We start from the raw sequence: 13,336 nt of genomic DNA, 5'->3' as shown, positions 1-13,336 counted from the left end.
CGTTGCGTTATTCGAATCGCCCAAGGTGAGACGAGACTGATTAAGAGGGAAAGGGAAGTAGGGGGAGCAGGAAAAAAAAAAAAAAATGAAAATGAGAAGGTCGGGCCGGAGTATCTCACATCTCCGTCGCGTCTCCGGCAACTTTGGCCGACCTAAAGCCCACCAAAGTTCCCCGGGTCCCGTTCGACGCAGGACGAATTTCCTAGGTCTACTTAACCTGCGGCAACACGTATTTCCCATGCATTTTAAGGATTTCGGACTATAGGGGCGGTGTTTTGTCGAAGTATGAGCACGTAGTTGCCGTGAAAGGATCATAGAGTGGACTTAGCTACGGAATCCCGTGTAAAACTTGCCCAGAATAACAAAGTTCCGCGTCTCGGGGTGCACCCGATGCTTCGCGTCTCTCCCCCCCTTCCCTCCCCTTTTGATCTTCCCTCGCAGACTCTTTATTTTTTTTTTTTTCCGCAAACAGCTCTATTATGACGTCCAACCTCGATTTTATATTCTCATTAGCGTTTCGCAACCGCACAACGAACTCGCGCGCTCAATGCGGAGAATTCGCGGTATCGCAATTAAACATAATACAATGCAAAAAAGTATATTATTAGATTCATTCGAGTCGTGTAGAAAAAAAAAACGTAGTAACGAGCTTTAATGTATTTAAATTAATTAATTCTGTAAATAATGAAAAAAACATCCGATGCTTTGACGATTGAAGTCGGTTTCATTGATTACTATCGTTAAGAGTGCCCAAGATGCGGGAATATTTCGCTCCCCTCTAGCAATCTTTTTTAATTATGAAATCTATACTCATTGATAATCAATAGCGAGGGAAATAACGACCGTCTGCCACTTAAAAGATAGTCGAGGCGAGCGAGCGTAATTGTTCATAATAAAATCGCGCTGCTTGCGTGCGAACAACGTATCCAGCTGTTCCGACAGGATGTGCCGCGCATCGTGGTCGTTATCACGATCTAAAATGGTCCCTCGCAGTGCGTTTTATCAGCGTCCCGCTAAGCCCGGACTTCCGCAATTTCGAAATAACAAACGCATCGGGCGTTGGCGCGTTTCTTGACTCGCCGCGCGAGAGAAACGCATACCGGGGCTGTTTACGCGAAGCGATAAAATAATTGATACCGAAACCCGGCAATAAAGATGTCAGGCGCCGTACCGTTTGCTTTACGAGATGACAATTTTCATCACCGAAGAAATGGCAGTAGGCCGCCTCGCGAATGCGTGCGGTTGCCTCGAGCGTTTATGCCGTCCCGAACGCGAATTAATAAACACGCCAACGTGTCGTTAGCCTCGTTAAAATCCCCCCGAGTTCAAAGTTACGTAACGCGTAAGCGCCGCGGACTCGGCACCTCGCATTTTGACGACGTCCGCGCGTATTATACGCACGGGAGAATGCGGCTCGCGTGTAGGCACGCGCGCGACCATCGGATGCTGCACGCGAATCTTTGTATGACGCCCGGCGTGGCGTACAAAATGCGCCACCGTAATAATACGTCTCGTCTCCGGCGCGATTTAAGCTTCATTACCGGTGCACGAGGCTCCTATCTCGCCGCCCATGAAAAAAGACACGACGTTTCCGCTCGCACATTGCGGTGCTGTGCACTTTGCGCGCGCGCGTATACACGTCGCCGCCAGAAATGAGACACCTGTTCTCTTTGTCTGCAGAAAGTCGAAACGAAAACGACGCTGACATATTTCGATACCCATGGATTTTAATATCTCGTTACGTTAGAATGAGAAATTAACTCTCAGGCTTTTGCTTTTTTAGATAAATGAATTTTTCACGGAAGATTTAAGTCGACCAAATTTCTTGCATAAGAAAATTAAATAAGTTGAATAAATAATTAATTATAATCAGTCGTAATTTCGAGGATTAGATAATTTTGAGGGAAAACGGTCGCCTCGTTAACTTCATTGGTTGGAAGATTCTGAGCGAGGTGCGAATGTGAAAATGAAATAATTAAAGTTTCTACTTACAACGCGAATTAATATAATTGTTCGTTAATTGATCGTTGCCTTACATTCATTCGTATATAAGAAGCTCGCGCAGGATCCTCTCCCCAACACCAATATGCGTGTATTATTCATACTTATGCCGTAACGGCGGCGCGCTTGCATAACCGGCCGAGTTGTAGGTACCCCAGGATCGTCAGGAATCGCCCATAACGATACGTTATTCCGGTTGGCTCCTGCGGCTTATATCCGCGCGGTACGCCGGTTCTCCATTTTCATCCCACACGAGCGACGTCATTGACCCGCGTATCGTGGGCAGTTTGCCGGTCGCGCGGTTTTTACGGAATCACGACGCGCCGCTGCCGGTAGAATGGCCCGACGATCCTGAATTTATATCGTGTGTTTAGGTGAGAATTGGTTCTTTATGAGAGACACGTGAGGATACTTGGTGATATACACGCTCGATGGCCTTTCACACGTACGTGCCGCCGCTGCGCTCGTAAGCGCGTGCGGCCACATGTGGTTATCCGGTGGCAGGTACTCGACCGTCCCGATGAGATAGTGACTTATGCATTTGTCATAAGTGGCAAAAAAAATAAAAAATAAAAAAAGAGGAAGAAATAAAAATAAAAAAATAAAAATTCTAACAAACGCAGAGAGCATCCGCGAGCATTGCTTGAAATACAAGACAGCCGGGATTTTCGAGTTTTACGTATCGTAAAAAGATTTAAACGCACGTGCGCATTTCTCGCCTGCATATTTTGGTAATTTAATTAAATCTCGTAAATTAATTCGAGGGCTTACGTTAGATTTTAATATTGTCGGTTCTTGGTAAACATTTATAATTTACAATTTTTTGCGCTTTTTCAGGATGACGATTTAATCTTCGATCCGGAGGGCAAGCAGACCGCCGTACAAGCGCCACTAATCGAAACGCGTCAGGACAATTCTCTCTTTCATAGGATAAAGAGAGGATTTCGGGACTTTTTCACTTTGTCATCTACGACTACGACTACGTCGACGCCAACGCCGTCAGGTATTAATTTTCTCTTTACAACGTAAAGTTAAATAAAATTATATAATTATTCTATTTTTAGAATTATTGCTTGCTACTTCAATATTTGTTTCATTATATAATTCTCTTAATTATCGCCTTTTTTTTTTTTTGATAGGCCAAAAAGAAGATGGAGAGACCCAAAATCAACATATTGACAAATCCGTCATCTTGAACGACGGAGAAAGAAATTTTACTCTCGATCAGCCTGAAGTGCCGAGTGCCGAAACGAGTATTGGTGGTATCGAAAGATTGACTCTCGAAAAAGACGAGGATAATGACGAAGCAGACGATGAGGTACGAAACATCGATAATATACGATTAACATAATTTAATAAAAAATCCCCAATAAGATAATTGTAAAGACATTAAACAATTTAAATATTTGCAATTTTTAATATTCTATTCAATGACATTCACCTATCATCCAAATAATTTTATATCGAAACCATTGTCTTCACAGCTTGAAAATGAAATTAATAATCACGCGGAGAGCCAAAGGATACCGATAACGTACGGAAATTCCGACGACGAAGATCTAGCTGGCTCGGGAGAGATCGAAGGCAGTGCAGGTGAAGTAGATTATCACCCGAACGCGGGAAATCAACCTCGCAACACTGACGGCAAAGCACGTAAGTCTCAAATTTTTAACAGCGATTTTATTAATTAAAAATTTTTTTTTATGAAATAATAAAAATTAATTTTTTTTTTTTTTTTGAGGATATTGTATTAATAAACGTTTCTTTTCCAGGATTTTATCGAGTAACATTGACCGTTGGCGAGCCCTACCGACGAGAATACTCCGACAGAAGCAGTCTCGAGTACCGCGAGTTGAGCGGCAATCTCACACACGCCATCCAGAATCTGTACAATCGTCACATACCAGGATACGATCACTTCGCCAGCGTCGTTAAAATATCGTAAGCGCGTCGCCTCGTTTTCCTTTTAATTCGCGACGCCGCGTTTCGATCTGACGGTACGAATTTCGTTTTCAGGCCAACGTCCGACGCGTTTACGTCGCAAGTTACCCTAGACATTGGTTCGACGTTCACGGACGAGCTCGAGGTGCGTGCCATCCTAGAGCAACAGCTGCAGTATCATTCCTTGGGCAGCATCCAAGTAGGTCCGGAGGGATTTACATTCAGGATATTCCAAGGTATTTCCATCTTAGGCGGCTACCGTCTAACGACATGGAAATGATCGATTTCACGTTGGAGCTTTAGAAACCAAACTTCGTAATTCGTTCGGCTTTCCATGATGCCGCGAGCTTGCGAAAGTCGGGAATACAGGAAATGCGAAAACCTGGGCGAATATCGAACAGTTGACTGCTCAACGAAGAAGATTAATATCTATGCGCGAAAGAAATTATATATATACGCCGTTGGAAACTGAAACCGATCATTTCGGTGGCACGCAGAAATTCGTCCTGTTTAGATCGTTAGAAACGTTTACGCGAGCAAATAGTGCACGTGGAATGCAATCTTCTCCGCTTTCAATTGCGGGCTTTGCTCGAAATTTTCACGATCATTAATTATTTAAATCCGTCTACGTTAATTATTCGCTTCTTGTCAAGTTGACTATTATTTGAACTATTAATTTTTTATATTACCTTAATTTTAATATCCTCCTCGGTTAAATTTTTATTTGCCTCATTCGTTATTTTCATTTTTTTTTCTTTTTTTCAAACCCTGCTCCTCTTTCAAATAAACATCAACCGGCGCCACGATTCGCTTATTCCGCCTACTCTCGACACATTGAATGCACACAACGCGCGACATGCGAGCGCAGCCGGAGAGAAAGACGCTCAGCCGGAATGCGATCAGACAGCCGAATTATCCTGCAGAAGCGGCGAATGCGTGCCTCTAGAATCCCGCTGTGACGGCGTGTTGCAATGCAACGACGGCTCCGACGAGGCCGACTGTCCGCAAGACTCGTTTAACAGAACACGCGACGGTAAGTACGCGGAAATTCCCGATGCCTGATTTCCTCCCAGGATCGTAAGTTGTACATAAAGTTAAACCGCTGTTCATAACGCCCACCCGACGACATTCGCATCTTAACTCTCCTCTCCTGACTAACGAACGTCACGACGTGACGTTATGTAAAAAATGTACGGTACGTTGTAACATAAATAAGCATAGCTCTGTCGCAGATTGCGCGACCAGCTTTTTATCTTAACCCTTTAATTGTGCTAATTTATAACACAACGAAAAATACTACTTTTACTTATGTACACTTCGAAATAGCTTTGAATATTCCTCATAAATTTTTCGTGGAGATACCAGCTGGTATGGCGCGTGTTCTATTATAGATTTTCCGTCTATCATCTTTATTTCTATCTTCATTACCGTTCATTTCGCATTAACAGTTTCCAGAGTTTTTAACCCCGCTTAAATAATTTAGTTAATCACGAATTTGTTTCCGAATTTAATTTATGTAATAATAATTAAAAAAAAGAACGTGTTTATACATTATTTAAAAGAAAAAAAAAAAATACAAAACTAAAATTTAATCTAACAAATACGAAAAATAATCCCAGGGGTAAACGTTGGCTGATAACTCTATTGTCGTTCCCTTCCATTTCATAATTCGCCTGATTCGCGGCGCTTTACTAATTACGCGTGTAAAAAAATCGGAGCCGCCGACACTGAAACCACGCTGATAAACGAAACGACAGATTTCGAGTACTCGACCGTGCCGCCACGTGCCACGTACTTCCCGGTGGACTCGAATTCACAGCCCGAGGTAAATCCGGAAGCACCGGACATCGACAGGGAGAACGAGCAGTCGACGTTGAGATCAACCACGAACAAATGCCGCGCCGACGACACGGTACGCTGTCACGACGGTAGTCGTTACATCTGCTCGGTGCAGCAGTGCGACGGTGTCCCGGACTGTGATGACGGTGGCGACGAAGTCGATTGCCCGCATCCAGGTACAAAATTGAGCTAAGGGTTGATCCTCGGCCCGAGGGATTAACCGTAACACGCCCGGCGATTTGAAAGAACCGACTCGTCATTTTTGGCGAACACCGAGATCGACGTGACTGAAAAGCGAGCGACCGCACGATTTCTCTTGTTATTTGTAAAAAATTTTTTTAATATTCTTTTCTTTTGCAAAGCGAAAATTATAATAATCGGCGAATCGTTAAGATAACGAACCGGTTCTTTTAATTAATTCTACGTTCGATTTTCTTTGCGCGCTGAGTGTACCTTACGTGCTTTTTCTTTGTGATACGATGTTTTTTAGTATGTTCGCAATATTGCGTGTGTATTGTTATATATAAAATTTTAATTAGAATTGTACATATGTTGTTAGAATTCTTAGATATTTGTCGCATCGATGCATGCAATGTGCTAATAAAAATATAAATGTGATTACGTCTATTTTTGTAATGCTTTTTAAATTAAGAGGTAATGTTTTATATTTTTGCTTATATTAATAATAATAAAAATGTGAAAGCGTACTGCAATAATTCCAAAAAAAATTAGAGTATTAACGATTTATGTTTTACAGGCTGCAGCGCTGGCGAATTCGCGTGCGACGTAAACCGATGCATATTGGAATCACAGAGATGCAACTTTGTGAAAGATTGCCAAGACGGTAGCGACGAACACGACTGCAATTATCCAGGTAATTGTAATTTTATTTTACGACACCGCGTAATAATTAAATATACTATTATTTCAGAATAAAATAATCTCGAATGAAAATTGAGCCTAATTGTCATCTAATGACTAGCTGGGCCAATTCGCGTGAGTCAGAAATTTACGCAATTAAATCTATAATTCTAAAAAAAAGATACTGCTGAATCAATCAGCCGGTTTATCGTTGCGAAATTTTGATTTTACCGACCGCTAGGTAACGAACGGTCCTTATCACTATAGGAACACCTCGCGTGCTTTACCTACGAACGTTAGCTTATCAGTTTATATAAAGTGCACAGGGGAGACTCAGTTACCTGTTCTACCGACCCCGAGAGATCGATAGGACCATCATCCCTCGGTATTCGTTTCCACCCCGTTGAAACTATCGGGATCGACGCGTCCCGACGCCGCAGCGTTAATTCAAATCGTTCCGTTCCTCGTTCTACCGCGGGCGTTCCCGCAAATTTCCGGCGACGTGTCTTTTCCGCGAATGGCGAAACGGAATCCCTAAGCAGCGACGGAAGCTGAGGTTTTTCCGCGGTAGAAAAATAAGGTCAGACGGGGGGAGGGTGGCGCGCACCGGTACCGTACCTACTGAATATTCAAAGCTCGAGAGCTTTTTCTCTCTTGTTCCGCGCCACCATCCCCCGGCCTTTTTTTCCCCCTGTAGCTTCCTCTGGCTCGAGTGGAGGACGATCGTGGTCAACAACGTGGAAGCGCCAGATACCGGCCGGTGTTGTAAAGCCCACCCGATTGCGGCTACACGTACGGCGCTTTGTTGCGCGAAAGCCAGCTTAATTAGACAGCTGCGCGCGTTCGGCCGGGGGTAAATTAGCTCAGTGGTATCGGCTTGTGAATTATACTCCCGCGCCTCTCCCTCAGAAAGCGTGAAGAAGCATCGAATAATTACGGTTCACGTATTCATGTTGTAATTTACAGCGCACCGCGCGCTTCTTCATTTCTTTGTAAAATTGATAGAAAAAATCTTTTTTTATTTTCTTTTCTCTCTCTTTTTTTTTTTACCGCAAAAAGAACGAACGTGATGGCGGAAAATAATTTTATGCAGCGTACGAAGTATCCCAAAATATGTAATTACGATTTATCTACGGCAGCATTTCGCGAAAAACTCGGGAGGGGCCACCGGGCTAATCATTTCCGCGATTTTGTACAATGCGCATAACGAGTCGGCGGCGTACATATGCGCGCACGACAAAACCTTCGCGCTTTACTCGCGGAGACTTGAATTTTTCGTCATTATCCCGATTTCGCAATTATTCCCCATTGAAAATGAACAATTCATAATCACGACTTGAAGCGCTCTGTTCTCGGCGAGGCCAGTGCGTCGACAAATAACCGTGCCTTGGTTGAGGCCGGTTGTTGATCGAGGTATCCGCTCTCGGTTGATTCAAGTACGGGGCATCTACCTAATCGCGATTCTGGTTTCGTAGTTTCGCAGTATTATGAACGGTCGAGAGCAATTTTAGTATCGTTAGAACCGTGCTGTGCGCATCCGCGGGTTCTGCCGGCGCCGTTTCCGTTCGCGTAAACTAGTGCGTCGTGCGGGAGAGGGCGGGTGAAAAAAAAAAAGGAGCAGGAACAAATTGAGGAACGGCTTCCCGCTATTCCGTTAATCGTTCACCGGTGGCGAACTGGGGCAGCGCTCGCTCGCGGCGCGGTGGCTCGCGATCGAAGGGTATAATCCTGCGGGGGCCGATCGTAAATCAAGCAACCGTGCACGCTTTCCGTACATCCGCGCTCTCATCATTTAAACGTCTCATGGCTGGCGGATATCTTCCGAGTCTTCCGGCAGGCCTTTTTTATCCCGTCGAGACGACCGGGGACTCGCGCCCGCGGGTAGGACGAAGAACTGGCACGGGAGCCACGGTGGAGGAAGGGAGAGGACATCGAAGCACCGCTTCACATAAATATCCGCAGACACGCAGGTTGCGGGCCCGGCAAGAAGAGCGCTTTTACTTGCTCCCGGTAATCGCGATGTGCATGCTTAATCAATATTCAAGTATTCAGTCCTCGGTGAGGCACGACCGTAGCCTCTCTTTTTCCCATCCCTGTCTTTCTTTCCCGTCGTCGATTCACCCTCGCTCGAGGGTGTCTCCTTCCCCCCGCCTCGACGCGCTCCGTCTCTCTTCTCTCTCGAGTAAGAATGGCCATAACTAGTTTCGTGTCCCCGGGTTTCGTACCCTCCCTCGCGCCAGCGATATGCCTCCTCGGACAATTATGAGTATCGCTGGGGCGAGGGGTGGAGGGATAAAAGGCGAACTTAGCGACAACGATAGACACAGACGGGGAAATCAAGGGGGGGGAGGAATGAGCACCTCGTGGAGAAAGGTAGACCCGAGAGAGAAGGGAGATATCTTGCACGCTAGGCACCGCCACGACAAACGTCAACCCCCGTCGTCTTCGAACATTATTCAGGTGCGTCCTGAGCGTATAATATAGACCAGCTGACCTAAACGTTACCAACGATAAATCCTTGAGCGTCGAGGAGGCAGTGGGTGCCAAAAAAAAAATATAAAAAAAATAGTTACACGACGAAATTTCAGCGTAAGCTTTTTATCGCGCTCGATAAATATTTCAAAATTACGTTCACGTTTTTAATCCATTTCTAAATTAATATCGCTCACGCAAGCTCATCTTTGCAGTTTACGGTACCTCGGAATACGTACGCATGGAAATATCGAACGTTCCAATAATAGACTTGAAAAATTTGAAATACTTTTGCGCCGCGAAATTGATCTGAAACTATCGCGCGCCAGTGAGGCTCGGTACTGTCCGCGATATTTCTCCGCGAAGACATTCACGATTACGTTTATAACGGTGGCGCGATGCACTCATTGACGGAAGTATAACCGAAGTTTCAGGAAAGACTCCTTCGTACCTCTTGCGATAAGGACTTTCCGCACTTCGGTGCACCCACGTCATACCAAACGAAGTCAAATATTGTTATTACGAACTTATTAATGCTAACAGTCGATAATTCTGCCCCAAATATTAAAAGAGTCCGTCGCAGAACTTGCACCCGATCGTATTAACTCGCCGTATCGTGCTCGATTTATTCACTAAATCCTTTTCCTCCCCCTTCCTCCCCCCCGTACGTATGCGTATAATAATGAATTATCAAACTAAATTGAGATAATCCGTACCGCTATTTGCAGTTTAAGTATAAAGCGGAACGACAGTTAGAACGAACGCAAAGCTGAGACTTGGTCGGCGCGGCACGGTAATAGACGACGGTAATAGTAGGCCGTGCCTTCGGCGTTTGATGCTTGTCCGATTACAAGCTGACTGGTGTGTCGTACGACCATTAAGTTTACGCGGAACTCCCTCTTTTGCATGTCATTACATCTTAACGCCTCCACCGCCGCCAGCGTAAACACACGAGCGCACCTGCGAGCGTCCGGGTTGCGAAAATTTATCGTTCCCCGCCTGTCCGAAAAACGTCCGTAAAAAAAAAGGAGTCCACTCGACTAATGCGCGTCGACCGTATCTGGAAATATTGCCCGCTATCGCTTTACTGCCACTTTCGCGAACGTCCCTCTCGGTTTTATTGTGCCCTTCAACCTGTGACAATACCGAACGCACCTTGATACTTTACAAAGCACACATCGCGGAACTTTAAATTTTGTTCTACGTGATTCTGTGAAATTAACTAAATTTTATTTTTTTTTACAATTAAAATATTTTTTTTTAATTACATCTTGAAAATTTCTTTTCTTGCAATTAACATTTTATAATCGGTGGTGGGTAAAAGATGGTGAATTATGTTAACGTACATTAACTTTGATCGATAGGCGCTCGAAGGCAAATAACGATATCTACCAAGCGAGTAAATGTCATTACGATATTTTTCTGGTATTCTCTTCCAACAATGTTAAATGTGTAAAGATAATTTTCTTTATTACAACCGGTAATAGGTCACAACGTTTCGTAAAGGGTACCATTAGCCACACTTAGTAACCAATATACGCATCGCGCGGCGTCCGTTAAGCGCGAAATCGAATTATATTAAATTCTTTTTCGTAACAAAACGCAGCCGGGAAAACGTCCGGGCGATAATTAACTAGCGTGATGAAACGGCCTCCCATACGTGCGTTACACGCGAGCTACCTTTTTCCCAGCGCGAGAGTTTTGGGACAAACAATAGATTCCTGAGTTGCAAAAACAGATATCCCCTCCCGTACGTAGTTAGTCGAACATTTAGGTACACCGCTGTATTTTTCACGAGCAGCGTGCAGCTGTCTTTTGCAACATAGACTGAAATTACAACCGGTTTCAATCGCTTCGCAAAATTGACGGTGTTAGAAACGTAAAAATTTATACAAGTACTGCAATTTAACGAAATATCGCATCCTACTTCTTTGTGTGCGAAAAGAAGTGCGAGAAAAAAAAATTTACGTATTTTCCACGTTTTCCAATAGTTTTTCTTTTTTTTTTCTTTTTCCCTACGTTTTTAGTAATAAAAAGAGACATCAGTCATAGTGTCACGCGTCCGAACGACGGAGCTTAACGTGCATTGTAGGTACGGGCAGCACGCGTAATACGCGCGCGGATGCATGTTTGATCCTATCAATAGCGTATCAACGTTTCGTGCCAGGTGGATAACGTATAAAGGTTGTCTTTGTTGCATGCCGTAGCACTAGCATGATCCACGTCGTTGTACGATCGCATCTCCGCGGCGCGAAGTCACATTACGCCGATCAAGGGAGGAACGTTCGTCCCTTCGTTTACATTTTTTTTCTCTCTTTTTTTTTTTCGAGACGAGACGGCGAGGGCGGACGGTTTTCGCGGCGAAAAACGAGCTTGCATCGTCCCGCACATGCTAAGCTTCTAATTGACCGCTCGCATGCCGAGCACCGGCGCCCGTAAAGCTGCATAATGTTATATCTTATCAATTTATTCTCTTTTATTTATTTCCACCTTCGACGGTCGTGTCGGTATGTGCCGCGGCTTATCTGCGGTATGCGTTAAATAACATCGGCATTCATTCTCAACAACGACAGCTCTGTTCTCGAACACACGCGAGCGAAGCGCCAAATTGTTGCATTACGCCGATCGGAATCAGCTCAGCCCGTAAAGAAACAATATCGTCCTATTATTCCCTTCCCGTCGCTGGTCTTTGACTTTCCAGCGCGCGCATTTATAATAAAAAAAAAAAAGGTTGAATTTATTTAAAATTGGAATACTCACGAGCGACGGTACGACGGCGGTGCGATTCGAAACGCGGCGTCGTCTGGTGGCAACGTAGAAATTCATGTGGTTTTTATTGTGTTTCTTTACGAATATACACACGTGAAGATTCTATATAGACGAGACTACGTACTATGACGTTTTCATGTACCTACATTTGCGAAACGTTCGACCTCGGATAACAAGTTGCATTATGCAATCGGTTTTATCGCAAATTAAAGTTGTGACTCGTGCATTCGGTGGCAGAAATACATCGGCGGAATATTTTATTAGCGCGATAGGGTATCCGGTGTTATCACGGCACTAGCGGACAGGTCTCTTTAACAAATTAATACCTCGCGTTATCGGTACCCGCGATGATATTTTGTCGCGCCGCTATTTCTGTACGCGATGCTGGCGTTGATATGAAATACAGACAACGAATGAATTTAGCATGCCTACTTTAGATCGGATAACGCCTACGCCGAGACGTATTCCATTTCTAAGGGATAAATGACATAACATGTGTCGAGCGACTTGGCTGAATAGAAGATGAGCGATTGCACGAAGTTGTCCCCGTTTCCAAGTTTGGTTATTTCCACGTGCATATCAATGACTTGAGGGTGCCGGCGAGACACTTTACGCGTTTACAATAATACCTTCTCAAATTGTGTCTTAGCCTGGTTGAGTTAATTCGCTAGGCAGTCTTATTGTTGGATGTAACTGATTCTGATAGCGCGCCATATCGTTACAAATTAACTTTAATAATTAGTGTTTAATGCGACAAAATTATACAATAGACTTCGGTAAAAGACTATTAAAATTTGTTAATATAAATTTCCGGATGGGATTTAGATTTAAAATCGCTGTTAGATTTATTCGCCGTTTTTTTTTTTTTTTTTTTTTAAAAACGTCTCTCGCCGAGTCTTTCGAAAATTCTACGAATTCTACGAATTTTCAAAACTAATCTTTTTCAGAAAATTCTGACGCGCCTGAAACGTATAGAAAGTAGAATATTCAGTGGCCGTAACGTTAGCCGAAGTTTCGGTTACTGCAGGAGACGGCTATTTGTGAGCTGGAATAGTTGGTAGTTGTATACTGAGCGATTTAAATGGTAACATTTACTGTAACTATTTCTAGCTGTCGAGTGTAAAATCTTTATCCGCCGGCCGTCTCACGTGTGAAAGCGATCTCAAGTCTTAATAGATTTTACGGATCTCATCTATACATTCAAGCAATATAATGGAGAAAATAGTGTGTCGTTATTTTTGCATCCCGACCCGATGATTCCTAGCGGTGATCTCATTTTTTTTTGTCTATCATCATCCCGTGTGATATACATAAGTGATAAAGGCGTTAATTACGTCAGCTGGGTCTCGTAAGCCCGACATATTGAAAGTCGAGCTACTTGATAAGTCAGGAATGTAGGAAGACATATACATACTTCGCAACTTATCAATTTTCATTACGAATAATATCACTC

At 43.9% G+C, this 13,336-nt stretch overlaps 1 protein-coding gene across 15 annotated transcripts in view; it reads left to right on the top strand.

Moving 5' to 3' along the window:
- Positions 1-13,336, top strand: part of Trol (terribly reduced optic lobes) — a 132,160-nt gene that overhangs the window by 37,809 nt on the left and 81,015 nt on the right. For all 15 annotated transcript variants that reach the window (XM_070671530.1, XM_070671533.1, XM_070671532.1 and 12 more), the window contains exons 2-9: positions 2,839-3,004; positions 3,141-3,319; positions 3,486-3,654; positions 3,774-3,942; positions 4,018-4,178; positions 4,811-4,975; positions 5,700-5,957; positions 6,539-6,655. In XM_070671530.1, the coding sequence (XP_070527631.1) occupies positions 2,839-3,004; positions 3,141-3,319; positions 3,486-3,654; positions 3,774-3,942; positions 4,018-4,178; positions 4,811-4,975; positions 5,700-5,957; positions 6,539-6,655 (1,384 nt within the window). The remainder of the gene's footprint in view (positions 1-2,838; positions 3,005-3,140; positions 3,320-3,485; positions 3,655-3,773; positions 3,943-4,017; positions 4,179-4,810; positions 4,976-5,699; positions 5,958-6,538; positions 6,656-13,336) is intronic.

Source organism: Cardiocondyla obscurior, linkage group LG23, assembly GCF_019399895.1.
Source record: "Cardiocondyla obscurior isolate alpha-2009 linkage group LG23, Cobs3.1, whole genome shotgun sequence".
NCBI lineage: Eukaryota > Metazoa > Arthropoda > Insecta > Hymenoptera > Formicidae > Cardiocondyla > Cardiocondyla obscurior.
The sequence above is the reverse complement of the archived record's forward strand: the minus strand, read 5'-3'. Positions and strand labels throughout refer to the sequence as shown.